The 24,482-nt window shown below is 40.6% G+C and overlaps 1 protein-coding gene across 1 annotated transcript in view; it reads right to left on the bottom strand.

Annotated features, from left to right (window-relative positions):
• The window catches only part of szt2 (SZT2 subunit of KICSTOR complex), a 461,751-nt gene that overhangs the window by 202,397 nt on the left and 234,872 nt on the right, over positions 1-24,482 (bottom strand). The window contains exon 49 of the mRNA XM_049588526.1: positions 7,761-7,845. Coding sequence (XP_049444483.1) covers positions 7,761-7,845 — 85 coding nt within the window. The remainder of the gene's footprint in view (positions 1-7,760; positions 7,846-24,482) is intronic.

Genomic DNA, 24,482 nt, shown 5'->3' with positions numbered 1-24,482 from the left:
TGTATGTTCACATAGTCTTTCTGCCCACTCGGAGACTTCAAGAGTAACATCCGGGCCACAATGCCTGCCTCAGCAGCGCGTGTGTGTCACAGAACCTGTTGGTTTCCTTCTACAGTGCCTGTGTTAACAGGTTAGAGCAGTCACACTGCTCACGTGAACAGCGCATGTGTGCCGGCAGCCATACCACCCATGTGATCAGTGATGCTCAGACGCGGCTTAGCTGCTGCTCAGCTGCAGAGCATCTAGATATTTTGAGGTTGCTGATTATTTTCCATGCTGAGTACATGGTTCTCAGCAAAAACAGACAGTGAAAATGGTCTTTTGCTAATCATATTGATGTTATGTCACCTTTCACTACAGTTTCAATGTCTTGATCATTCAGTTACTTTCACTCAACCTTTGCTGTTCACTTTTTAAAATAAAAAAGGTGACAATGTTTCTGTGGACAGAATCCCTTCATTTGTTAACATGAGGCTTTTTATTGTGAAATTTGCATGACAGTGTTGTTGACAATGCAGTGGCTTGCACAGCTTCATAAATGAGTGGAGTACTGGCACTTAATTGTGAAAATACAGTAGATACAACAGTAGGCAGCTCTGCAGCAGTGCCACACCAACAATGCTGTATATATGAAAATTGCAAGCGTGTGAGCTGCAGCAGTTCAGCAAGGCAGCTGTCACATGCTGCTCACGCATGCAGTGTGGCCCAGGCCTAAAGGAGCTGTTCTGATTTTGAAAACCCTTTTTTTTTTTTTTTTTTTTTTTTTAAATCAACAGACTTGCAGTGATTTTAGTTGTAGTTAAGGCTTGCATATGGTGCAATAAATGACGATCACTGGTCAAATAAAAACCGGGTCTCAAACCTCAGCGGTAAGTGAAGGCCCGTCTCCAGGCTGCCGCTGCAAAGTGCAGTAAACCACAATCCATATCTACTGTTTAATTTAAATTGGAATCATCCAATCAGACAATGAGAAAAAAAGCAGATGATGTGGGGCGCTTTTCTGCTCTGACCTGAAGTTTTTTCAACTTGAGGATTTCAGAGCACTCCAGCAAAAACGGCAGGTGCCTAGAGTGCAGAAATGCGAGTAGCATATGTAGTATGCAAAAACAGTGAGCAAAAAGCTTAAATCTCATTAAAAACAATTACAAGAAGCCACCTCCAGCTGCTAAAACGCTTTCTGTGTGATTGAGACCTTATTTACTCACTTTCCACAGCCACATGTTCACAATGAACAGGGTAACCTTTCAGTCACAGAGTCAATTCCAGCAGCAGCACTCCCCTACCTACCTACCTACCTACCTAACTTCAAATGCCAATAGATAGTGTGAGCGTATTGATAAATGAGAAGGTATTGCAATATGAAATGGCATTGATGCCTTCTGGATGTGGGGAAAATAAATGGAGAGGGAAAGTGACAAACACAGAGTTTAGCTGAACTACATTTCATTTTGATTTGCATAAAGTGTATAATTAGACATGGTACTGTTAACACTCAGTAAATCATTTTCCATACAAGTATGAATATATACTGCACTGACTGTGCTCCTGGGATTCATGAACAAGTGACCACAGTGTAGGACTGGGCTACCAAGGCAACAGCCTCCTGCTAGTCTCATACAATCTGTGTAGAGCTACAGAGCATTTGTGTGTTGTTTGTGTAGCTGTCGACCAACATCGCATAAAGAACGAGACAGCTGAGATGCTTTCATGCAGGGGGCAGGTCATCTCTGGAAAGAGAGCAAATTGGCATTCTAGATGCAAATGTATGCCTGTAATAACAGTGAGCAGAACAAGAAAGGCCAATGTCAACAGATAAAGAAATGTGTGAAGTGTCTGGTTAAGAGCCTAAGCGTGAGGTTTGATGCACAGAGAGAAGATCGAGCCACGTCAGGAAATAACTGTGCTGACGCTCATCAGAGAAACAAGCACTGTGTGACTAGTGAAGAGAAGACGACTGTAGTACATTGTTATGCCAGACAGGCAGAGGAAAATGTATTCTGACTTTAATATGGGAGTTATAAATAGGAAAAATACTAGGAAAAGAAACTGTCAGCATATCCGATGATATACTGCCTCTAAACCAGCAGCTCAACAGTAGGAGGGAGAGGTCAGTGAAGCACTACAACTCAGCCAAAACCTGAGGTTACAGCAACATTTCCAAGAAATTATTTGCTCCTAGTAAACAAAAATAACTTATTTAACATCTATAGTATGAAGTAGATTAATAAAATCTATCAGTCCAGAAAATATTTGGCACTAATACAAAGGAAAAAAAGAGAATATATCCAGTTTAGATGATACAAACTTGGTTTCAGTATTTATGTTTCTTTCAAATGCCTGTCTCTTGTGATCTGAGCTCTATTTCCTGACCTGATTACACATGACAATAATTAAGTTTTTTAAAACAGTTTCACATGTGGATACTTATAGCCCTTTTCTACAGCAGGAAAACAAAGTCATTGGGCCTCATTCACCTATAGCTCTTTTCTTAAATTTGTTCTTCAGAAAAGTCCTACAAAACCTCTACGTCAGATTCATGTCATGTTCTTAAACCTCAGAATTGTTTGCACCTGTGTTCTTACCATCATAAATCATGAAAGTTGACAGCGTGTGCCAGTTGACCCTTGTTAGCATAGGTAAACACCCACAAATCCCCATAACTAGGCACAAGACTGCAGGGCAATATGCACACACAGAGACTAAAGAAGTTAAGTTGAAAGAATTACGTCAAGACTGCACAACTGAGAGTCTAAAGAGGTTGGAGCAAAGGACTTTATTTATTTGCATCAGGAGTGGATATAAAATAATATAAACAGATGTACAGTACAGGCCAAAAGTTTGGACACACCTTCTCATTCAATGCATTTTCTTTATTTTCATGACTATTTACATTGTAGATTCTCACTGAAGGCATCAAAACTATGAATGAACACGTGTGGAGTTATGTACTTAACAAAAAAGGTGAAATAACTGAAAACATGTTTTATATTCTAGTTTCTTCAAAATAGCCACCCTTTGCTCTGATTACTGCTTTGCACACTCTTGGCATTCTCTCCATGAGCTTCAAGAGGTAGTCACCTGAAATGGTTTTCCAACAGTCTTGAAGGAGTTCCCAGAGGTGTTTAGCACTTGTTGGCCCCTTTGCCTTCACTCTGCGGTCCAGCTCACCCCAAACCATCTCGATTGCGTTCAGGTCCGGTGACTGTGGAGGCCAGGTCATCTTCCGCAGCACTCCATCACTCTCCTTCTTGGTCAAATAGCCCTTACACAGCCTGGAGGTGTGTTTGGGGTCATTGTCCTGTTGAAAAATAAATGATCGTCCAACTAAACGCAAACCGGATGGGATGGCATGTTGCTGCAGGATGCTGTGGTAGCCATGCTGGTTCAGTGTGCCTTCAATTTGGAATAAATCCCCAACAGTGTCACCAGCAAAACACCCCCACACCATCACACCTCCTCCTCCTCCATGCTTCACAGTGGGAACCAGGCATGTGGAATCCATCCGTTCACCTTTTCTGCGTCTCACAAAGACACGGCGGTTGGAACCAAAGATCTCAAATTTGGACTCATCAGACCAAAGCACAGATTTCCACTGGTCTAATGTCCATTCTTTGTGTTTCTTGGCCCAAACAAATCTCTTCTGCTTGTTGCCTCTCCTTAGCAGTGGTTTCCTAGCAGCTATTTGACAATGAAGGCCTGATTTGCGCAGTCTCCTCTTAACAGTTGTTCTAGAGATGGGTCTGCTGCTAGAACTCTATGTGGCATTCATCTGGTCTCTGATCTGAGCTGCTGTTAACTTGCGATTTCTGAGGCTGGTGACTCGGATGAACTTATCCTCAGAAGCAGAGGTGACTCTTGGTCTTCGTTTCCTGGGTCGGTCCTCATGTGTGCCAGTTTCGTTGTAGCGCTTGATGGTTTTTGCGACTCCACTTGGGGACACATTTAAAGTTTTTGCAATTTTCCGGACTGACTGACCTTCATTTCTTAAAGTAATGATGGCCACTCGTTTTTCTTTAGTTAGCTGATTGATTCTTGCCATAATATGAATTTTAACAGTTGTCCAATAGGGCTGTTGGCTGTGTATTAACCTGACTTCTGCACAACACAACTGATGGTCCCAACCCCATTGATAAAGCAAGAAATTCCACTAATTAACCCCGATAAGGCACACCTGTGAAGTGGAAACCATTTCAGGTGACTACCTCTTGAAGCTCATGGAGAGAATGCCAAGAGTGTGCAAAGCAGTAATCAGAGCAAAGGGTGGCTATTTTGAAGAAACTAGAATATAAAACATGTTTTCAGTTATTTCACCTTTTTTTGTTAAGTACATAACTCCATATGTGTTCATTCATAGTTTTGATGCCTTCAGTGAGAATCTACAATGTAAATAGTCATGAAAATAAAGAAAACGCATTGAATGAGAAGGTGTGTCCAAACTTTTGGCCTGTACTGTATGAGGTGCTAAAAATACATGTTAATCAACCACCCCAACCCGCAAACCGCAAACTTCAGGCATTATAGTAGCACAAATTTCAGGACTGAGGACAGAGATGAGCGCCACGGCGCTGTTCAAAGTGAGAGTAGTGAGGGTGGACTCATGCAAGGTTTCTGTAGGCTAAGTCAGCCTATTAACGTGATAACTTACTTGGAACGATGCTTCCTCTTTTTTGTCCCAGTTATATTTTCTGGTGTGATCAGTCACTAATTATTAGATGGCATGGTTCTCATTAACATAACTGATGTGAGTTAGTGTAGTGTTTATTTTAAAAGGCCATTATGCTTTTTGTAAAATATTAAAAATAATAATTAAAAATATTATAAATTCTAAAAATGTTTTTGTAATATAAATCCTATAGTATTATACAATTGTAGCATTAAGGAAATGCAATAACCACTTATTCTGTACAAACATGTCAGCACTAAATGTGCCTAATAGTGCTCCTGAGTATGCATAGATTCTGTTCTTACCTAAGAACAATTTCCAGCTAAGAAAACATTGGTGAATGTCAGAACCCTCTTAAAAACTGTGTAAGTAGGTTTTAAGAAGAAATTCCTTTTTAAGAACAGTTGGTGAATGAGGCTCATTGTCTCAGGTCTTTCTTTTGAGCTCCTGGAACTAAACTTAAGTAAGTAAGTAAGTTCCAGGTACTTTTTAGGGGTTGCTGGCAGTGCTGCTGATTGTCATCGGTCAAACATGAAATCACAAGGAAATAACAAACACAACAACAGTAATCACCCAAATACCACCCTATGTGTCTCAACAATAGGGCTGGGTTTAATTAATCAATTCATCTGACTCAAATCGATCTTCATTTGAATGACCCGATATCGATTCATAAAATCTGTGATCAATCTCTTAATATAGCTTTTTCCCACGATGAATGTATGAAGCTTTAACCCCACTAATCTCGCCAGCAGTAAATGAGCCATGGAGCTAAATTAATAACGACTGTAGTCTTGAGAAGCTCAGACGTTACCGGCTCTTTTTATCTGTAACTGTTAGCTTACTGTTTTTATGTTTTGGCGTAATTTATTATCATGCAGCAGCAGCCTGTCCTTCTCCTGTCTGTGCGCACACACATAAACACACAAACATGGAGTAGAGATGCCGCGGTAGAGACAGAGAAGTGAAGATAACTTGAGCTAAAGACTATGATGCTTGTTACTGTGAGTGCAATAAAACCTCCACATGGAAAAAGTAAATACTTTGTCGATCGAGTGCTTTCTAGCTAAAGGCAATTTGATTTAGTTTTATTAGTTTTTCTTGTAAACAACAAACAAAAAAATATAATTTGTATTTGTTTGTATCTGTCTAATGCAGCCACACCTTTTGAAACACAAAAAAGATTTTTCCACAAATATTTCATGATAATATTTGAGATTGTGTAAAATTTTAAGGGTGTCCGAAAACTTTTTTCCACCACTGTATGTCTATTTATTTTTTATTTTTTTTCTGTGTATTTATTTTCTTCTTTAGGCATTTATGTTTGGATACAGTGTATATTCCTGCAGATGGAAGGGACATGTATGCCTTTATTTATATGCACATGTGCATGATTGCCTATCTGTTGCCTTTTTGACCTATGTATATTTGGTTGTGTGTGTTGATTGTATGTTTGTAGTGGGGGATGCCACCTGGGGTTGTTGGGGGGGGGGGTTTACAACTTTTGTAAGAAATGCTTAACTATAGAGGTTAATATTTTTGTTATGGAAAAAAATGATAAATAAAGTTGTAACGGAAGAAAAAAAAAAAAAAATACAAAACAATGGAGAACACTTGTTGGACAAACCAACATGTCCAGGTCCTCTTGAACATTTAGGGAGAGGTGAGGGAGCATTCAGAAGGAGCTGAGGCCTGTACTTGTTGCGGCCACAGCCTGGCCTCCAGTTTTTTCCTTGTGTTTCCCCTACCCTTGTGTCTCCTATGCTCCCCTGTCTGTTTCTCTGTGTGTCTGTGTCTGTGTGGTGGGCGTGGCGTCCCTCTGCTTCCGGCTCCCTGGTCACTGCCGATCTGACACACCTGTTCCAAGCCAGTCACCTGCAATCCATCAGCTCATCAGCCCTGTGGTATATCTACCCCAGTTTTCCAGCCGCTCATCGCCAGATTGTTGTTTCACTGCTGCGGTAGTACGCTTCAGGCCAACTCTATAGTGTTCTAAGCTTTGCTTCCCTGTGACTTTTCAGTGTTTAACATAATTTTTCCTCTGCTTCAGATCCATCACCTGCTCCCTGCTCATCAAGCTGCCAGCCACGCTACCCATCCACTTACCTGCACGTCCGCCTCTCCACACCACTGCTGCCTTCATCTACTGTGGATCTCCTTGCCCTTGCCATCAGCCCATCATCCAATACCCCTTTATAATAAAAGACCTTATATAAACAGCATCCCGCTCCGTGTCCTGCACATGGGCCTCCACCACTGTTTGTAACAGTACTACGAAGCCAGTTCAATTTACCCAGGCTATATTCTCATTATCGGGTTTGGCTAATCCGAACATTGACTGTCCGGATAACAGGTACTACAAAGCTCTGGGTTTTCCTATCCAGCCTCTAGTGTGTTCATGTGAAAGAGGTGAGAGTGTTAATCGCAAGCAACATCATCAGAATGAAGTAGGCTAGTTCATAACATTTGAGATGAAACAGTACTAAAGGGGTTTTGGGGTGTTTTTCCTTATCTGCTGCGGGGGTCCAAAAGACAGAGGGATGTCGTATGCTGTAAAGCCCTCTGAGGTGGGGGGGGGGGGGGGGTGATAGAAACGGAAGAGCAACTGAGCAACTGAGCAACAATTCTGTCTCTGTCTCCCTTTATGTATCATTTTGTCATATGGATTACTGCAAATTTATCATGCTGATCTGTTCTGTACAACCTCTATTGCACCTCTGTTCGACCTGGAAGAGGAATCCCTGCTCAGTTGCTCTTCCTGAGGTTTCTACCATTGTTTTCCCCATTAAAGGGTTTTTTTGGGGGAGTATATAACTGATTTACCGACTAATCATTTCGGCACTAACATGGATGTAAATCTGTGATCTAATGGGTTTCTTCTCTTCAAGAGGTCTCAGTTCTGGCCCTTAGACAGCTATTGCATTGTATCTAATAATCAGTGATAATACAGTAAGAGAACATCGAGTCACTGTGGTGATGGGCGCACACGCACGCACACGCACATGCACACACACACACACACACACACACACACACACACACACACACACACACACACACACACACACAAAGGACAGGGCTCGGGGAATGTTAATACCTTTGCCTCCAGTCCCCTGGCCTCCAGGTTTGTTGTAGAGGTAGATATCACCATCGGCCAAGTCACCAATCAGGTTACAGTAGTGCTGTAGACAGAACAGGAGAGTAAATGCATCCCTGGAAGCTCAAACCACAGAAGACGGCATGTTTTCATACATCACAATGAGACTTGTCAGAATGATCTCAGTCTGTGCCACCGGTTTGCAGAGCTCAGAGCCTCCCATATCTAAAATGTATTCATTCTTAATCCAAATCACATTAAACAGAGCTGTTTGTAGTGCACTTACATATGTCAAACTGTCATCTATTAGTGCAGGGAGGCATTTTTCATTTGCAAGCAGCAATGACATATTTTTACCAGTTAATAAATCATTCTTCAGCTGCTTATATTGGTTTTTTTTTTTTTTTTTGGTAATTTTGTTACCCCGACTTTTTAACTGCTTCTAAGACACTGAGCATGCAGCAATAGTTTCAAGGATTATGTGTGGGTTAGAACTATCACAGATCCTCTTGCGATGATTAGATAACTGTTGATCAAATATAACACAGAGTAGAGCCCTGCGCGGGACTGTTTTCTTCATCCCGCTCCTGCCCGCTCCCGCTGAATTTCTGACCATTACCGCCCGCAACCGCAACATGTGTGTTACACTCCCGCCCGCACCTACAATGTGTATGTCAACTCCCGCCCACTCCCACAAAACTCTGAGAATTTATGCCTGCATAATAATAGAGATGCATTGATTCTGTGTCTTCTCCCATCATTTTATAGGCTATTAATAAAGAGATTCATGGGGTTGTTTGTTTCGTTTCCAGGGCCTGCATGTCTTTTGATGCACTGGTCAGGAATAGCGCTCCTGTTTCATTGTTTTCATTTAGTTTTTAATGAAATAAAGGCTGTTTCATATTCTATTCTCTTCCTTTGTATTTTATTTATTTTTCTACCTTTATATAATCATGCAGTGATTGAAGTTAAGGTCTCTTTTCTAAGAGGGACCTGAAGAAACATTAATGAGACAAAGATAAAGCCTATGCTCAATAACACCGGCATCATCACGCCTCTTTATGTAATTAACAAATAGCAAAGAGAGTAGGCTGTGAGTGGCTCAAATAACACTAATAAATAACATAAAATAAACAAAGTTAACGAATGAAACGAATGAATTTAACAAATGAATCACTTGGCCATAATATTGCTGTGGAGGAAGAGAATGTTGCTGACCGACTGCGGTCCCAATCCCGTGCGTCTCTCTTCCAAGATGCGCCCACAGACACTAAAGGCCTGCTCCTAAGGCGCACTGGATGCGGGGATACTGAAGATGAAACGCGCCAGCTTTGAGAGCGCTGGGAGGTAGAGGGCTCAGTGCACCTTCAGACCTTGTTTAAACTTCTTTTCCACAACATTTGTTGACTCCATCCTGTCGCTATAGGCTATATCCTGATCCCGCAGTGGGTTTTTTCAGCCGCCCGTTCCCGCCCGCAGCAAAAGTTCAAACCGCCCGCTCCCGCAAGATTTGGGTTGGGTCCCGCAGGACCCGGCGGGACTTCCGGTTTCCCTTTTTGAGTTATTTCCTCTCACACAGGCGCAGAACGTACATGCCACTTGGCCGTTGGATGTAGTCTTTGTAGTGTGTTCAAATGCAATTGACACAGGGCGACGTGAGGCGACACAACAGTTGGCTTTTGATGCTGCTAGTTCTTTGACGTTGGTTTGGTGTGTCAGCACCTTAAGGCATCATTGTACAGAATAACATGGATGGTCATATTAATGTGTATGTGGTCTGAAAATAATGAATGAAACTCTTCTCAAGAATCCTGCTGTCTGTGATTTTTTTTCTTAAGGAACTAATTGTAAAGATGATGATGAAGTAATGAAAGACTACTCATTATGTGTCACTTTACTTTAGGGCATAAAAAGGTTAACTAATGGACAGGTTATTGAGTAATGATTCTGTACTGATAAATTAACTAGTTCACTAATCATAAAGTCACGATTAACTCCTCTATGAAATTTGATCATGAGTTAATGAAGAACTGACCATTAACTAATAGTTAGTTCCTCATTAGTTCCTCAGTAGCTACTCTAATTTTGTGTACCTGAGTTCCTCAGTAACTACTCATTCGTTCCTCATTCGTTCCTCAGTAACTACTCTAATTTTGAGTATCTTAGTTCCTCAGTAACTAGTCATTCGTTCCTCATTAGTTCCTCAGTAACCACTCTAATTTTGTGTAGCTTAGTTCCTCAGTAATTACTCATGAGTTCCTCATTAATTCCTCAGTAACTACTCTAATTTTGTGTGCCTTATTGTAAAGCGTTACCATCTACTTTTATATAATCCTGTTCTGCTGGAGCACAAACTGCTCCACTGACGAGACATGGTTGGCAAACAGTTTGAGATTGCATTCAATATGACAAATATGCCCAAGAAGTGCCCAGATCATAGCTATTTAAAAAATCTTAAATCAAAAATATCCTGGAAATCATGTGTCTCTCATCCACACAGCAAAATGTCTGAGTAGGCATTAGAACATTCATTTTGCATCATCCAGAGCTCAAACTCACAACCTCAAACATGAAGAGCAAGTCAGGATGAGCTACCTGCCAAGTAAGAAACCAGAGTCTGGCTCCACACATGACTTCGACAATCACCAGAGCTGCATGTGAAGAAAGATTTCAAAGCAGTGTCAAAAATTCTGTTAACAAGTTCAGTAACAGTTTATAACAGTTGAGACGTCATGTCCGGCTGCAAGGGGTGAGCGAGCAAATGCTGAGCTCCACAAACTTTTGAAAAACTTTGGTCAAATTTTCGGTCAAATCATCGGAATCAATTAGCCTGTGAAAGCAATGTAAAAAGGCTATTGATCGAGTGTTTATGGCACCAAAGAAACGTGGAAGAGGAGGAAAGAGAAATCTGTACCAGCTTGATTCACCTGGAGAAGTTTCACCTGGCGTTACACCTGATTCACCTGAGCGTCCAACAGATGGAGCAGACAGCGCAGACGAGAAGCAGCGTGAAATGCTGACGCTTATGCGCTCGATCATAAGAGAAGAAATAACAGCGGCTATAGATAAACTGCAGCCTCAACTTAACTCCATGAAGGCAGAGTTGAAAGACTGCAACAAGAAACTCACGGAGGTTGAGCAGTCTCTGTCAGGTATAGAGGATCGTGTAACCTCGCTGGAGAATTCAAATGACTTACTCCAAAAAGAGAACACGGAGTTGAGAGAGAGGGCTGAAAGGTTGGAAGCACACAGCCGCAGGTTCAATTTGAGTGTTTGGACTGGACTGAGATGTTGAAAAAGGTAATCCCACTGCATATAGCTCTATTCTGAGGAACGTGAAGTTAGCAACACCAGCGACCATAGTCAAATGTATCCCTGGGGCCAGAGCGGGCAACATTGAATCAAATTTAAAACTGCTGGCTAAAGCTAAACGTAGATTCAGTAAGATTGTTATTCACATCGGCGGCAATGACACCCGATTACGCCAATCGGAGGTCACTAAAATTAATATTGCCTCGGTGTGTGAATATGCAAGAACGATGTCGGACTCCGTAGTTTTCTCTGGACCCCTCCCAAATCTGACCAGTGATGACATGTTTAGCCGCATGTCATCATTTAATCGCTGGCTGTCCAGGTGGTGTCCAGCAAACAATGTGGGTTTTGTTAATAATTGGCAAACTTTCTGGGGAAAACCTGGTCTTATGAGGAGAGACGGCATTCATCCCACTTTGGATGGAGCTGCTCTCATTTCTAGAAACCTGGCAAACTTTATTAGTAATTTAAATCCCTGACAACCCAGAGCTGAGACCAGGACTCGGAGACGCAGTCCTACACGCTTCTCTGAGTTTCTAGTTCAGTTACCCAGCCATAGTTTTCATAGTTTTATACAAACGGTGTCTGTCCCCTGACCACCTAAATTATTTAAATCTAAAATTAAACAAAGAGGAGTTGTGCATAACAACCTCATAAAAATAAAAACCTCTTCTGTGACAGAAAGACAAAACAGGAGAATTAAATGCGGACTGTTAAATATCAGGTCTCTATCGTGTAAAGCAGTGTTAGTAAACGAATTAATATCAGATAATCGTATTGATTTACTCAGTCTCACTGAAACCTGGCTGTGTCAAGATGAATATGTCAGTCTAAATGAATCCAGTCCTCCCAGTCATAGTAATACCCACATTCCTCGAGGCAGCGGCCGAGGAGGGGGAGTTGCAGCCATTTTTAACTCTAGTCTGTTAATCAGCCCTAAACCTAAACTAGATTATAATTCATTTGAAAGCCTCGTTCTTAGTCTTTTACATCCGACCTGGAAAACCTCGCAGCCACTTTTATTTGTTATAGTGTACCGTGCTCCTGGCCCGTATTCTGAATTTGAATCTGAATTCTCAGAGTTTTTATCCAGTTTAGTTCTTAAATCAGATAAAGTTATTATTGTAGGCGATTTTAACATTCATGTCGACGTTGATAATGACTCCCTGGCTACCGCGTTTATCTCATTATTAGACTCCATTGGCTTCAGTCAGGGTGTACATGAACCCACTCATTGTTTTAACCATACCCTCGATCTAGTTCTGACGTATGGAATTGAAATTGATAACCTAAAAGTCTTTCCACAGAATCCCTCGCTTTCGGATCATTATCTGATTACTTTTGATTTCCTTTTACTCGATCACACGCCACTCAGCAACAGTTACTATACTAGATGTTTATCAGATAGTGCTGTCGCAAAATTTAAGGAAAAGATTACTCCGTCATTAAATTCAATACCAAGTCCCTCAGTAACAGAGGTTTCCTGTACCGACTTTGATCATTTTGTCGATAGCGCCGTAGGCTCGCTGCGAACAACACTTGACTCTGTAGCTCCTCTTAAAAAGAAGTTAAAAAAGCAAAGAAAGTTCGCTCCTTGGTATAACTCTCAAACCCGTAAGTTAAAACAAATATCGCGAAAGTTTGAAAGGAATTGGCGATTAACCAAACTGGAAGAATCTCGTTTAATCTGGACAGACAGTCTCAAAACTTATAAGAGGGCCTCCGCAATGCCAGAGCAAACTATTACTCAGCATTAACAGAAGACAATAAGAACAACCCCAGGTTTCTTTTCAGCACTGTAGCCAGGCTGACTGAGAGTCAAAGCTCTATTGAGCCTTGTATTCCTTTAGCCCTTAGCAGTAATGATTTTATGAGCTTTTTTAATGACAAAATTCTAACTATTAGAGGCAAAATTCATGACCTTCTGTCCTCACATAGTACCTATCTAACCTCAAACACAGCTGTAAAACCTAATATATATTTAGATTGCTTCTCCCCAATTTCTCTTCAAGAATTGACTGTAGTGATTTCTTCATCCAAATCATCAACGTGTCTCTTAGACCCCATCCCAACTAGGCTACTTAAGGAGGTATTTCCTTTAGTTAACACTCATATATTAGATATGATCAATATATCCTTATTAACAGGCTATGTACCACAGTCTTTTAAGGTGGCTGTAATTAAACCTCTACTAAAAAAAGCCCACCCTGGATCCAGAGGTGTTAGCCAACTATAGACCAATATCTAATCTTCCCTTTATGTCAAAGATCCTTGAGAAAGTAGTCGCAGACCAGCTGTGTGATTTTCTCCATGATAATAATCTATTTGAGGAATTTCAGTCAGGATTTAGAGTGCATCATAGCACTGAGACAGCACTAGTTAAAATTATAAATGACCTTCTGATTGTTTCAGACAAAGGACTTGTCTCTGTACTTGTTTTATTAGATCTTAGTGCGGCGTTTGACACAATTGACCATCAAATTCTACTGCAGAGACTGGATCACTTAATTGGCCTAAAAGGTTCTGCACTGAGCTGGTTTAAATCTTATTTATCTTATTTGTTCACGTTCATAATGAATCGTCCTTACGTACCAAAGTTTGTTTTGGAGTTCCGCAAGGTTCTGTGCTCGGACCAATCCTATTTACTCTATATATGTTTCCTTTAGGTAACATCATTAGAAATCACTCTATAAATTTCCATTGTTATGCGGATGATACACAGTTGTATTTATCGATGAAGCCAGAAGACAGTAATCAATTAACTAAACTCCATAACTGCCTTAAAGACATAAAAACCTGGATGAGCACCAATTTCCTGATGTTAAATTCAGACAAAACTGAAGTTATTGCTCTTGGCCCCAAACAACTCAGAGACTCTTTATCTGATGACATAGTTTCTCTAGATGGCATTGCTCTGGCCTCTACCACTACCGTAAGAAACCTCGGAGTAATATTTGATCAAGATTTGTCTTTTAATTCTCATTTAAAACAAACCTCACGGACTGCATTTTTTCATCTGCGTAATATTGCGAAAATTAGGCCTATCCTGACCCAAAATGATGCAGAAAAATTGGTCCACGCTTTTGTTACCTCAAGGCTGGATTACTGTAACTCTCTATTATCAGGTAGCTCTAGTAAGTCCTTAAAAACTCTCCAGCTAATTCAGAATGCAGCAGCACGTGTACTAACAGGAACTAAGAAACGAGATCATATTTTTTAGTGTTAGCTTCTCTGCACTGGCTCCCTGTAAAATCCAGAATTGAATTTAAAACCCTACTGTTAACTTATAAAGCTCTAAATGGTCAAGCTCCGTCATATCTTAGAGAGCTCATAGTGCCTTATTATCCCACTAGAACTCTGCGCTCTGAGAACGCAGGGTTACTCGTGGTCCCTAAAGTCTCCAAAAGTAGATCAGGAGCCAGAGCCTTCAGCTATCAGGCTCCTCTCCTGTGGAATCATCTTCCTGTTACGGTCCGGGAGGCAGACACCGTCTTCACATTTAAGACTAGACTTAAGACTTTCCTCTTTGATAAAGCTTATAGTTAGGGCTGGCTCAGGCTTGCCCTGTACCAGCCCCTAGTTAGGCTGACTTAGGCCTAGTCTGCCGGAGGACCCCCCTATAATACACCGGGCACCTTCTCTTCTTCTTCTTCTCTCTCTCTCTCTCTCTCGTATTCTATTACTGCATCTTGCTAACTCGGCCATTCTGGATGTCACTAACTCGGCTTCTTCTCCGGAGCCTTTGTGCTCCACTGTCTCTCAGATTAACTCATATCGCAGCGGTGCCTGGACAGCGTGACGTGTGTGGTTGTGCTGCTGCTGTGGTCCTGCCAGATGCCTCCTGCTGCTGCTGCTGCCGACTAGTCATACTTCTACTGTTATTATACACGACTATTGTCACGCATGTATACTGCCAGATATTAATACATACTTTCAACATATTGTACCACAGTAGCCAGAACTGTAACTATAATATTATTACTTTCAATAATGTTGTTGTAAGCTACTGTCATTACCTGCATCTCTCTCTCTCTCTCTCTCCCTCTCTCTCTCTCTCTCATTGTGTCATACGGATTACTGTTAATTTATTATGCTGATCTGTTCTGTACGACATCTATTGCGAAGTGAAAATTGCGCAGTCGGGCCAGTTACGAAGTCGGGAGCCAGGCCGATGATTGTGAGGATCCAAAGATATGAGGCCAAAGAAGTAATTCTAAGACCCCATCCCAATTCCTATCTTAACCCTCAATCTTAACCCTCAGTCTCAAAAATCTGCGCTCCCACGAAGTGCTAGCGCTATCCCGATTCTCAGAGTGTTGAGTTGAGGGTCAAGAATAAGGGCTGTATGGCCCCCACTTTTAAGATTTTCCAGGACCACCCTTGGCAATAAGTGCTATCCCAGAATCCTTTGCGTATCATCTGCCGAGCTCAGCCGAACCCGGCCGAGTACAGACGATTCAGTCAATATAAGATGGTGGTGACAAGCTAAGGCAGCAGAGTTATCAGTGTGAGTATTTTCCTCGTTAATAGTTGTTTTAAAATTATGATAACCATTGCATTTTCTTAGTTTAACGTTATTTTATGGACTATAGACCTCTTTGTAGCGTAAAACACATATTTTTGGTCACGGGCGACGGCTTGCCTGCCCCGCCGCACGTAACCCCGGGTCTCTCATAACCGAGTATGCTGTCATTCAGTTACAAAAAGTCAGTTTTTCTCAGTGACAATGTGGTTATTAGGTTGTTTTAATATACGTGAAATGTTTGCATCGTCATTTTTGTAAGATGACTGGACGGTGTCATCTCCTGTAGCCGTAGAGTCTGCAGCTGGTAACGTTACAGCTGCAGGTTAACGTTAGTGATTCTATTATCTGGTGACTTTCCGCTGAAAAAGTTACGTCGGTTGTTGTGGTACAGGTTATTTGGTTGAATATCAACGTATAACCCAAAGAGTGAAATGTTAACGTGGATGAAAGTCACCAGATAACACTTGTGTGACTGTGTAAACAGCCTCACCAGTTCTGCTGGATGTTGACTACAGTATTCATTAATACTTGCATGAAACTAAACTAATAGCTTAACGAATATCTGACAGGTAGCCCAAAAAAATAAAAAATAAAAGAAAGTAATGTTGTTATCTCTGTTCCATTTCAGGGCCACCAGACAAAACACAAGCCCTGATTAATTTCAGGGCCACCAATGAAGAAAAGTTTACAAAAAGCAAGCAGGCTCCAAAAAAAACTATGGGAGTGAGTAATTTGTAACTTGTGAACTGTTCACGTTCATAACATAATTCTCGATCACAACGGCAACTTTTCCCCTTGTGATCAAGCATTCTGTTTCAATATGAAATCAGCACAGCTGCATACGGAATTGTCAAAGATTATTGTTTGCTAACTGTACATTTGTTTTGCTGCCCCTGTACGGTCACTTTTTGGAAAGATTTTGTCGAGTATATTCGTTGCAACATTTATGTTCTATTTTCACTTCTGTACAAAGATGTGCTGTTTGGATTTTATGATGTCAGCATTTCAAAACAAAAACAATTCTATATCATTAATCTATTTATTATCTTAGCAAAATTCCATATTCATAGGAGTAAATTTTGTAACAGAAAACCCTTGTTCAAAATTTTTATGAATGAAATGCAGCAATACTTAGAAACCATTCAGCACTCCACAAACTCCAAAGCTATAAAGACTCTGAAAATATGTAAACAATTTGTTTGAGCTGCTGAACTTTTTTATTTATTTATTTGTTTATTTTATTTCTTTTTCTTTTCTCTTCACCCTGGCATATTTGTTCTGTTCATGTCTGTCACTGCTTGTTTTGTACAAGAATTGAAATAAAGTATTGGGAAAAAAAAAACTTGTCACGCCTTTTTATCGACGACTACTGATGACATATATTTCTTCTTCTTTGAATTGACAGACTGGATGGAGTTTTGGCATATTGCTGCCCCCGACAGTCTTAAGACGTATTTGTCTTTCATTTCATTTCATTTCATTTCATTTATTTGCACATATGAAATAAGAAAACAGAACATAGAAGTAATATAGTCATACATAGCATGTTCAGGTGAGGTAGAAACCCATTACAGGATTATGTTAAGAAACCTCACCGAGACAAACATAACAAAACTATGCAAAAAATAATGAAAACAAAACATACACGATAACAAACAAAAAACAAAAGTGGACAACTGATTATAATAAGAATAAAAAATATAAAATAACATTTTACATCTTGAGGCAGGCAAAAACATATCACCCTATAGATGACGTTATTCAGTTATAGAATCTTTTGGTCATCAAAGCAGACTTTAGTTTTGTCTAATAGACATAGAGGCAAATAATAAGTAATGGTACATGTTCCACAATTGTACTCCCCTGTATCTTAATGAGTACTGTGCTCGAGATGTATTAAACTTAGGTAAATAAAGGTTATTAATTTGTCTGGTTGTGTAAGAATGGATTTGAGAATAACAAATAAAATATTTTTGAAAGATATTTGGCAATTTTGTACCCATGGATTTCACTTTTCACCTTTGAGTGGTGTCCCATTTTAAAGTCACAAGATAGCCCTTAACACTTGGTTTTGAGGGCTAGTGAGATTGAGGGTTGAGCTTGAAAATTAAGATTGAGGGTTAAGATAGGAACTGGGACTGGGCCTAAAACTGGCGAAGGATGAGGGAGTGATTAATTTTCAAGAGATGAAAGTGAGGATCTTCCAGGATCTGACTACTGACATGACCAAAAGAAGAGCCCAGTTCCAGGATGTCAGAGCCAAACTGCGCGAACATGGCATCAGACATGGGATTATTCATCCAGCCATGCTCATAATCACCCTCAAGGAGGAGAAGAAATACTTCAAGGACCGTAAAGTGGCAGAGATCTACTTCAACACAGTGATTAAATCCTGAGATCATCCTCAGCATGGACATCAAGTCCACAGTCCACATGGTGAAAAGATGAACACAAACAAAGACGAAAGAGAAGACTCATGAAGAAAAGGACCAAGAGACAGTTAAGTGATCACTTTAAGGAATTATGAACTAAATATTCTTTTGGGCTATCCTGATCACAAAAAGCAGAAATAATGTGTTTGAATGCCCAGTCTGGTGTTTTTCGTTTCAAGATAAGTAGGATAATATTGTGTTACAGATTAGAGATAAAAGAAGAAAAAAGAAGGGGAAAAGATAATATTCTGTTATCTGCTGGAAAAAAAACTAAAAATTGCTGGGGGACACTTTGATTATAATAAGCTGAAATAATTATGTTTGAAGGCCCAGTCTGGTATATTTTGGTTCATTGTTTGAGTAAATTAATATATTGTAACCTACAGATTTAAAAAATAAATAAATAAATAAATAAATAAATAAATAAATGCTATGGATAATTCTGATTTCAATAAGCTTAAATAATTATGTTTGGAGGTCCAGTCTGGTATGGACTGTTATGTTTTGTTTCATGGTATGAATAATTTTACACTGGCTTATATACAGATTTTAAAGAGAGAGAAAAAAAATGTTGTGTTTTGCTTTACTGTGTGAATAAGGGGAGTTGTATACAGAGGTTATGAACAAAAATTGCTATGAGCCATTTTGATTATCCTAATCCAGTCTGGTATTTTTCGTTTCAATGTATGAGCAAGTTTATACTGGGTTATATACAGATTTTTTTTTTTTTTTTTTTTTTTTAAAGAGAGGGGGGGAAAAAAAAAAAAAAAGAAAAGACTGAAAATTATGACTTAATGTCCGGTCTGGTATTTTGTGTTTTGCTTTACTGTGTGAATAAGGAGAAAAATGTTCTTTTTTGTTTATTCATACAGGCTGATTAGAACTAGTCCAAGGAACACCTGGTATTTTTGTTTTATTGTGTGAATAAGGAGACATCTTCTTTTTTCGTTTACTCATCCGGGCTGATTAGGATATATCATAAATCACTGAAATAATTAATTAGGAAGTAGTGGATGATACTGAAACCACTGATTTAAAAGAAACTTAACAATAATATAGTAAATGTGGAGTTCAGCTTGCTCAAGCTTGCAGATATGGACTGTTTGAGTGTCAATACAAGTGTTTGTATATTTATGTTATCAAGGTATGTGTGGTTGTCTTTGTGTTTGTGTTTATCGTTGTGTTTTTTGGTTTTGTGTATAGGTAAATGTTGTCTTAGTGAAAGCTCCAATGCAGGTAGGTTATTAAATGGGCTGGAAGGTAATTTTCATTATTTTATGCAATGTTAAAACACTCTAAACTACCAAGGAAGGGATTGAAGATAGCCCACATAAACATCTGTAGCATTAGAAATAAACTAACTGAAATTTCTGAAGTACTACTGGCTGACAATTTACATATCCTAGCTGTAACAGAAACACATCTTGACTCAACATTTGAGGATTCAGCACTTACAATAATGAATAATGATAATGAAAAATGAAAATTAAAAATGACTTAATGCCAATGGAGGTGGAAGCATTATGGTTGCAAGTTCATCTTCCACATTTGAAGCCTATGTTGATTGGTTGCTGTTATAGACCACTTAGTGCAAATAATGTATATCTAGACAAAATATGTGACATGTTTGACCAGGCTGTGAAACCTATTTTATGGGAGATCTGAACATAGATTGGAGTGATTTAGGTTGTCCAATGAGAAAAAGGCTTCAAAATGTGGCAGATGTATGTGGGCTCTCACAAATAATTGACAAACCAACCAGAATATCTATTAAGAGCGACAGCACTCAAATTTCCACCTGCATTGACCACATTTTTACGAATGCAGCTGAATGTTTGATCAGGTTAAATTTATTGAGGATGTGAAAAAAGTATGTTGGTCAAATGTTTTGTCAGAATTGGATCCAGATGAAGCGCTAAGAAAGTTTGCTGATATTTTCATGCCTTTGGTTGACAAACATGCTCCCATGAAAAAGTTTACCATCAGAAGTGTAGATACACCTTGGTTGGATAGAGAATTAAAAGAATATATGGTGGAACGTGATCAAGTAAAACTAACAGTTAATAGATCTGGCTATAAATCAGACTGGCAAATATACTGCAAATTAAGGAATTTTGTAACCACGTTAAATAAAAACAAGAAGAAATTATATTATAAAGGAAGGATTAATGAGATTAAAAATGATAGTAAAAAACTTTGGAATACATTGAATAATGTGATGGGTAGGAGCACCAAACCAACTCCATCCTTTCTGGAGACGGAAGGAAACTTTCTCACCAAACCAATGGAGATTGCAAACCACCTAAATAATCATTTTAGAAAGAAAATAGATAATTTAAGGCATAATATGAGCAAAATATATAATGAACAATATTACTTATTAATAACAGATAAAATTATGAGAGATAAAAACTGTAGTTTGAAATTTGAACTAGTAAAGTACTAGTAAAGTAGAAAATATATTAAAGAATTGTAAAGACAAACCACCAGGTGTTGACAGCCTTGATGGTAAACTTCTTAAATTGGTGGCAGATTTAATTGTCCCAGTTGTCTGTCACATTATCAACCAAAGTCTGAATGAAAGTGTATGCCCTAAAGAATGGAAGACGGCAAAAATAACACCACTGCCCAAAAACGCAAGATTACTTTTCTCTGGGTCAAATAGCTGGCTGATATGTTTGCTGCCTGTGCTGAGTAAAATTATGGAGAATGTGGTATGTGAGCAGATTAGAGCTTATTTTTCCTTGTATGATTTAACCACGATGTCAACTAAATAATGACTAAATAATGACAATTATTTGCAGCACAGCAGCTTGCTCTCCACGCCTGATACGTTGCTGATCCAAGAAGCTGTTCTCCCTCCAGTGGTACCTATACACCCTTACCACCGCATCACAACCTTGCTGGGTCTACTGACTGTTGTCCTAGTTCTGCATCTACCCACCACCTTGACTACCAGCACCTCCTACCCCTGCACCTAGCCGTTAGCATAGCTCAAGCTAGCCAACGTGCTACATCCATGGCCTGTGACAACACAATGCTCACAAAAGCAAACAAACAGATTACAGACCTTAAGGAAGACATCCGCCAACTCTCCCAGGAACTGCAAGATATACAGGCCATGCTGACCTCCTGCTTGGACCTGGATCACGAACAGTCCTTGCACATTGTCTCCCTCAGAGCGGCCCTCCAGGACACCGTCCCATGGGATACCTCCACCTGTCCGCGGCCTTCCTCCTCCTCCACACCCAGCCTCCAGACATCCTAGGCTTAAGTTGCCATCCGCGACAGAAAGAGACTCCACGATGCGACTGCCTCTCCTCCTCGCCTGAGCCTCTCCAACCGCTTTGAGGTGCTAGCAGGCAACCCAGATCTCCGCCGGCAAAAACCCTTCCTCGCCCGCTCTTCCCTCCAATCACCCTGATCATCGGAGACTCCATCACAAGGAATATCCGCTTCTTCAATGCCACCACCTGTTGTTTCCCCGGAGCCACAGTCCCAGTAATCCTGGGAAAACTCCCTGGGCTGCTGCAGTCACTCCCATCCTCCATTACCCGCATCGTGGTGCATGTAGGGACCAACGACCTGGCTCGGGGTGCCTCTGAGCTGACCAAAAGTGCTTTCACCTCCCTCCTGGACCTCCTACGCACTTCTGGAAAGTTAGTTTTTATCTCCAGTCCCATTCCCACACTTGGTCACGAGGACGCGCGCTTCTCCAGACTGCTCCTGCTGAATACCTGGCTCATGCCTGCCTGCTATGCTTGAGGCTTCAACTTCGTGGAGAATTTTAATCTTTTCTGGAACCGTCCCTCTTTCTTCAAACACAATGGCATTCACCCTACCACCCTAGGAAGCCGCACGCTGGCAGCCAATATTCAGCATGCTGAACATCACGCGCCACGTGCATGAATATTTACATCACACGCCCCCTCCACTGACACTCTTCCTCTCCCCGTGCAAACAGCAGCACAGAGCACAGCCCCGCTCACCAGCACCCCCGTCTGACCATATCTATCCTTAACCCTCCCACCTGAGACATTCCCCATACAGTCCATCATAAAGCAGAGACCACCCCGCCCTTACCGCACTAAGACTGTGAAAAACAAAAACTTATGCCCCATCTTCTGCATTCCTGCCACCCCCTGTGCTACTCAAACCCAACAACACCTGAAACTGGCTCTTCTCAACACCCGCTCACTGACCAACAAAAGTACATGAACATGAATTCATCACTGACAATAAACTGGACTTCCTCTGCCTCACCGAAACCTGGCACAAACCCCTGGATTACTTCTCCCTAAACCAGACCACACCCACTGACTACACCTACACAGACAAACCCTGCCCAGACGGACGGGGTGGTGGCGTTTCTGCCATCTACAGGAAACACTTTAAAATGTCCACAATCTCCATACCTCCTGCTCAGTCCTTTGAACATGTTGCCCTCAAACTGTCTGGTCCCACTTCCCTGGTCATCGCCATCATCTACCGCCCTCCCAAACCTAACAACTCCTTCCTCTCAGACCTCGCCAAATTCCTCACCCAGCTATCCGCTGTATCCCCCTCAATTCTCCTGCTTGGGGACTTCAATATCCACATTGATGATCCAAACGGCAAAAGTGCAATAGACCTCCTGGAACTGCTCCACTGTCTTCACTTCACCCAGCGTGTCAAGTTCCCCACCCACTGTCGCGGCCACTTCTTGGACCTAGTCTGCTCCGCTGGTCTCATCCTCCACCAACTCTCCAGTACCAACCTCCACATCTCGATCACCTGGCCATCACTGCGGACTTCAAGACCCCACTCCCTCCCCCAAAACTCACATGCAACATATCCTTCAGAAATATCAAGTCCATCTCCCCCTCAGCTTTCTCTGACTCACTGGCAAGCTGTCCGCATCCACCACCCTGCTGACCCCAAACCCCTCTGACCTGGTCACCCACTACAACAACACACTGTCCCTCTGCCTCAATAAACTGGCTCCCTTAAAAACCAAAACTGTCTCATTCACTCACTCATCTCCCTGGTACACTCCTGAACTCCATCACATGAAAACCCGTAAGCGCCAGCTTGAGAGACTACAAAAAAAAGAGTCTCACAGTCTATCTCCATGCCTATTCACCTTTGAACTGCTGCCTGGTCCAACTACTACTCACAACTCATTCACTCTGGCTCCAATAACTCCAAGACTCCCGATTTTACGGCAGCTTTTGATATTCTCGATCATGAAATATTATTGAAAAAACTAGAGTGTTATGGTTTCTCTCAGTCAGCAATATTATGGATGAAAAGCTATTTAACAAACAGGAGACAATCTGTCTATTTCAATGGTAGTTATTCTGATGTTGGAGAGGTCAGCTGTGGAGTGCCCCAAGGAGGCTGTCTCGGATCATTGCTATATACGATATTCACAAATGATTTACCACTTGTTTTAAATAAGGGTACCATATTGATGCACGCGGATGATTCAACTATATACATGTCACAAACTACATCTTTTGAGTTAAACACATTGCTTGACCTGGAGTTGCAATCGGTGGTTGAATGGATAGAAGGAAACAAGTTAGTTCTTAATGTTTTAAAGACGAATAGTATTATATTTGGCTAAACTCACACTCTTCAAAGTCAACCTGAGTTGAAGCTCTGCATAAATGAATTATCAGTGAAACAGGTCAAAGAAACCAAATGTGTGATTGTTATGTATTGTAAATGGAATAATTGTATTGACACAATGTAAAGATTGTTGAAAGGACCCCAGGAAGAATAGCTGGTGCTGCACGACAGCTAATGGGGATCCTCAATAAAACAAACAAACTTCATCTACACGACACAGAGATATCTGGACTTAATTCTATTTTTTTTATTTTTATTTTTTATAAAGACCGATTGCTCCACAAGTGATAAAATAATGTTTCAAGATGCTCTTGTTTCATTTAATGCAGAAGTTTACATGAGGATAGAATTCAAAATATTGTCAAAAATTCCGTTTTTGAGATATGATTATAATATTTAGCACGCTACTCCTACCAAATGTTATTATTAGTTTTTATCCTTTTTTTGAAAGAACATTGAGGATTTACTTTGAGAGAATCGGCAGTAGGTGTTGACAGCATTATTTACACTAAAACATTCTCAATTTTTGATATTTCAACTAGAATTACTGCCTCGCAGCTGTATGCCTCTGTGCTCCAGTAAAATTTTTCCTACAGTTTACATCCATGCCCCCCCCAGCAGAGTTTTAAGATTAGTGTCAGTATCTGACCAAATGTCTCCCCTTCTGTTCCTGAGATATGACATTGAGTAATGGCCAGAAAAGTGTTTCATGCAGAACATTATGTTTGTGTCAAATCTGAAAAAAATTCCCTGAAGGTAATCTTGTGATATCACATTCACGAGAATGAAAAGGATGCAAGGTCACACTAACCTTGAGCTTCAACCACCAAAATCTAACCA

This window comes from Epinephelus fuscoguttatus, linkage group LG10, assembly GCF_011397635.1.
Source record: "Epinephelus fuscoguttatus linkage group LG10, E.fuscoguttatus.final_Chr_v1".
NCBI lineage: Eukaryota > Metazoa > Chordata > Actinopteri > Perciformes > Serranidae > Epinephelus > Epinephelus fuscoguttatus.
This window is presented reverse-complemented; position numbering and strand designations above follow the sequence as displayed.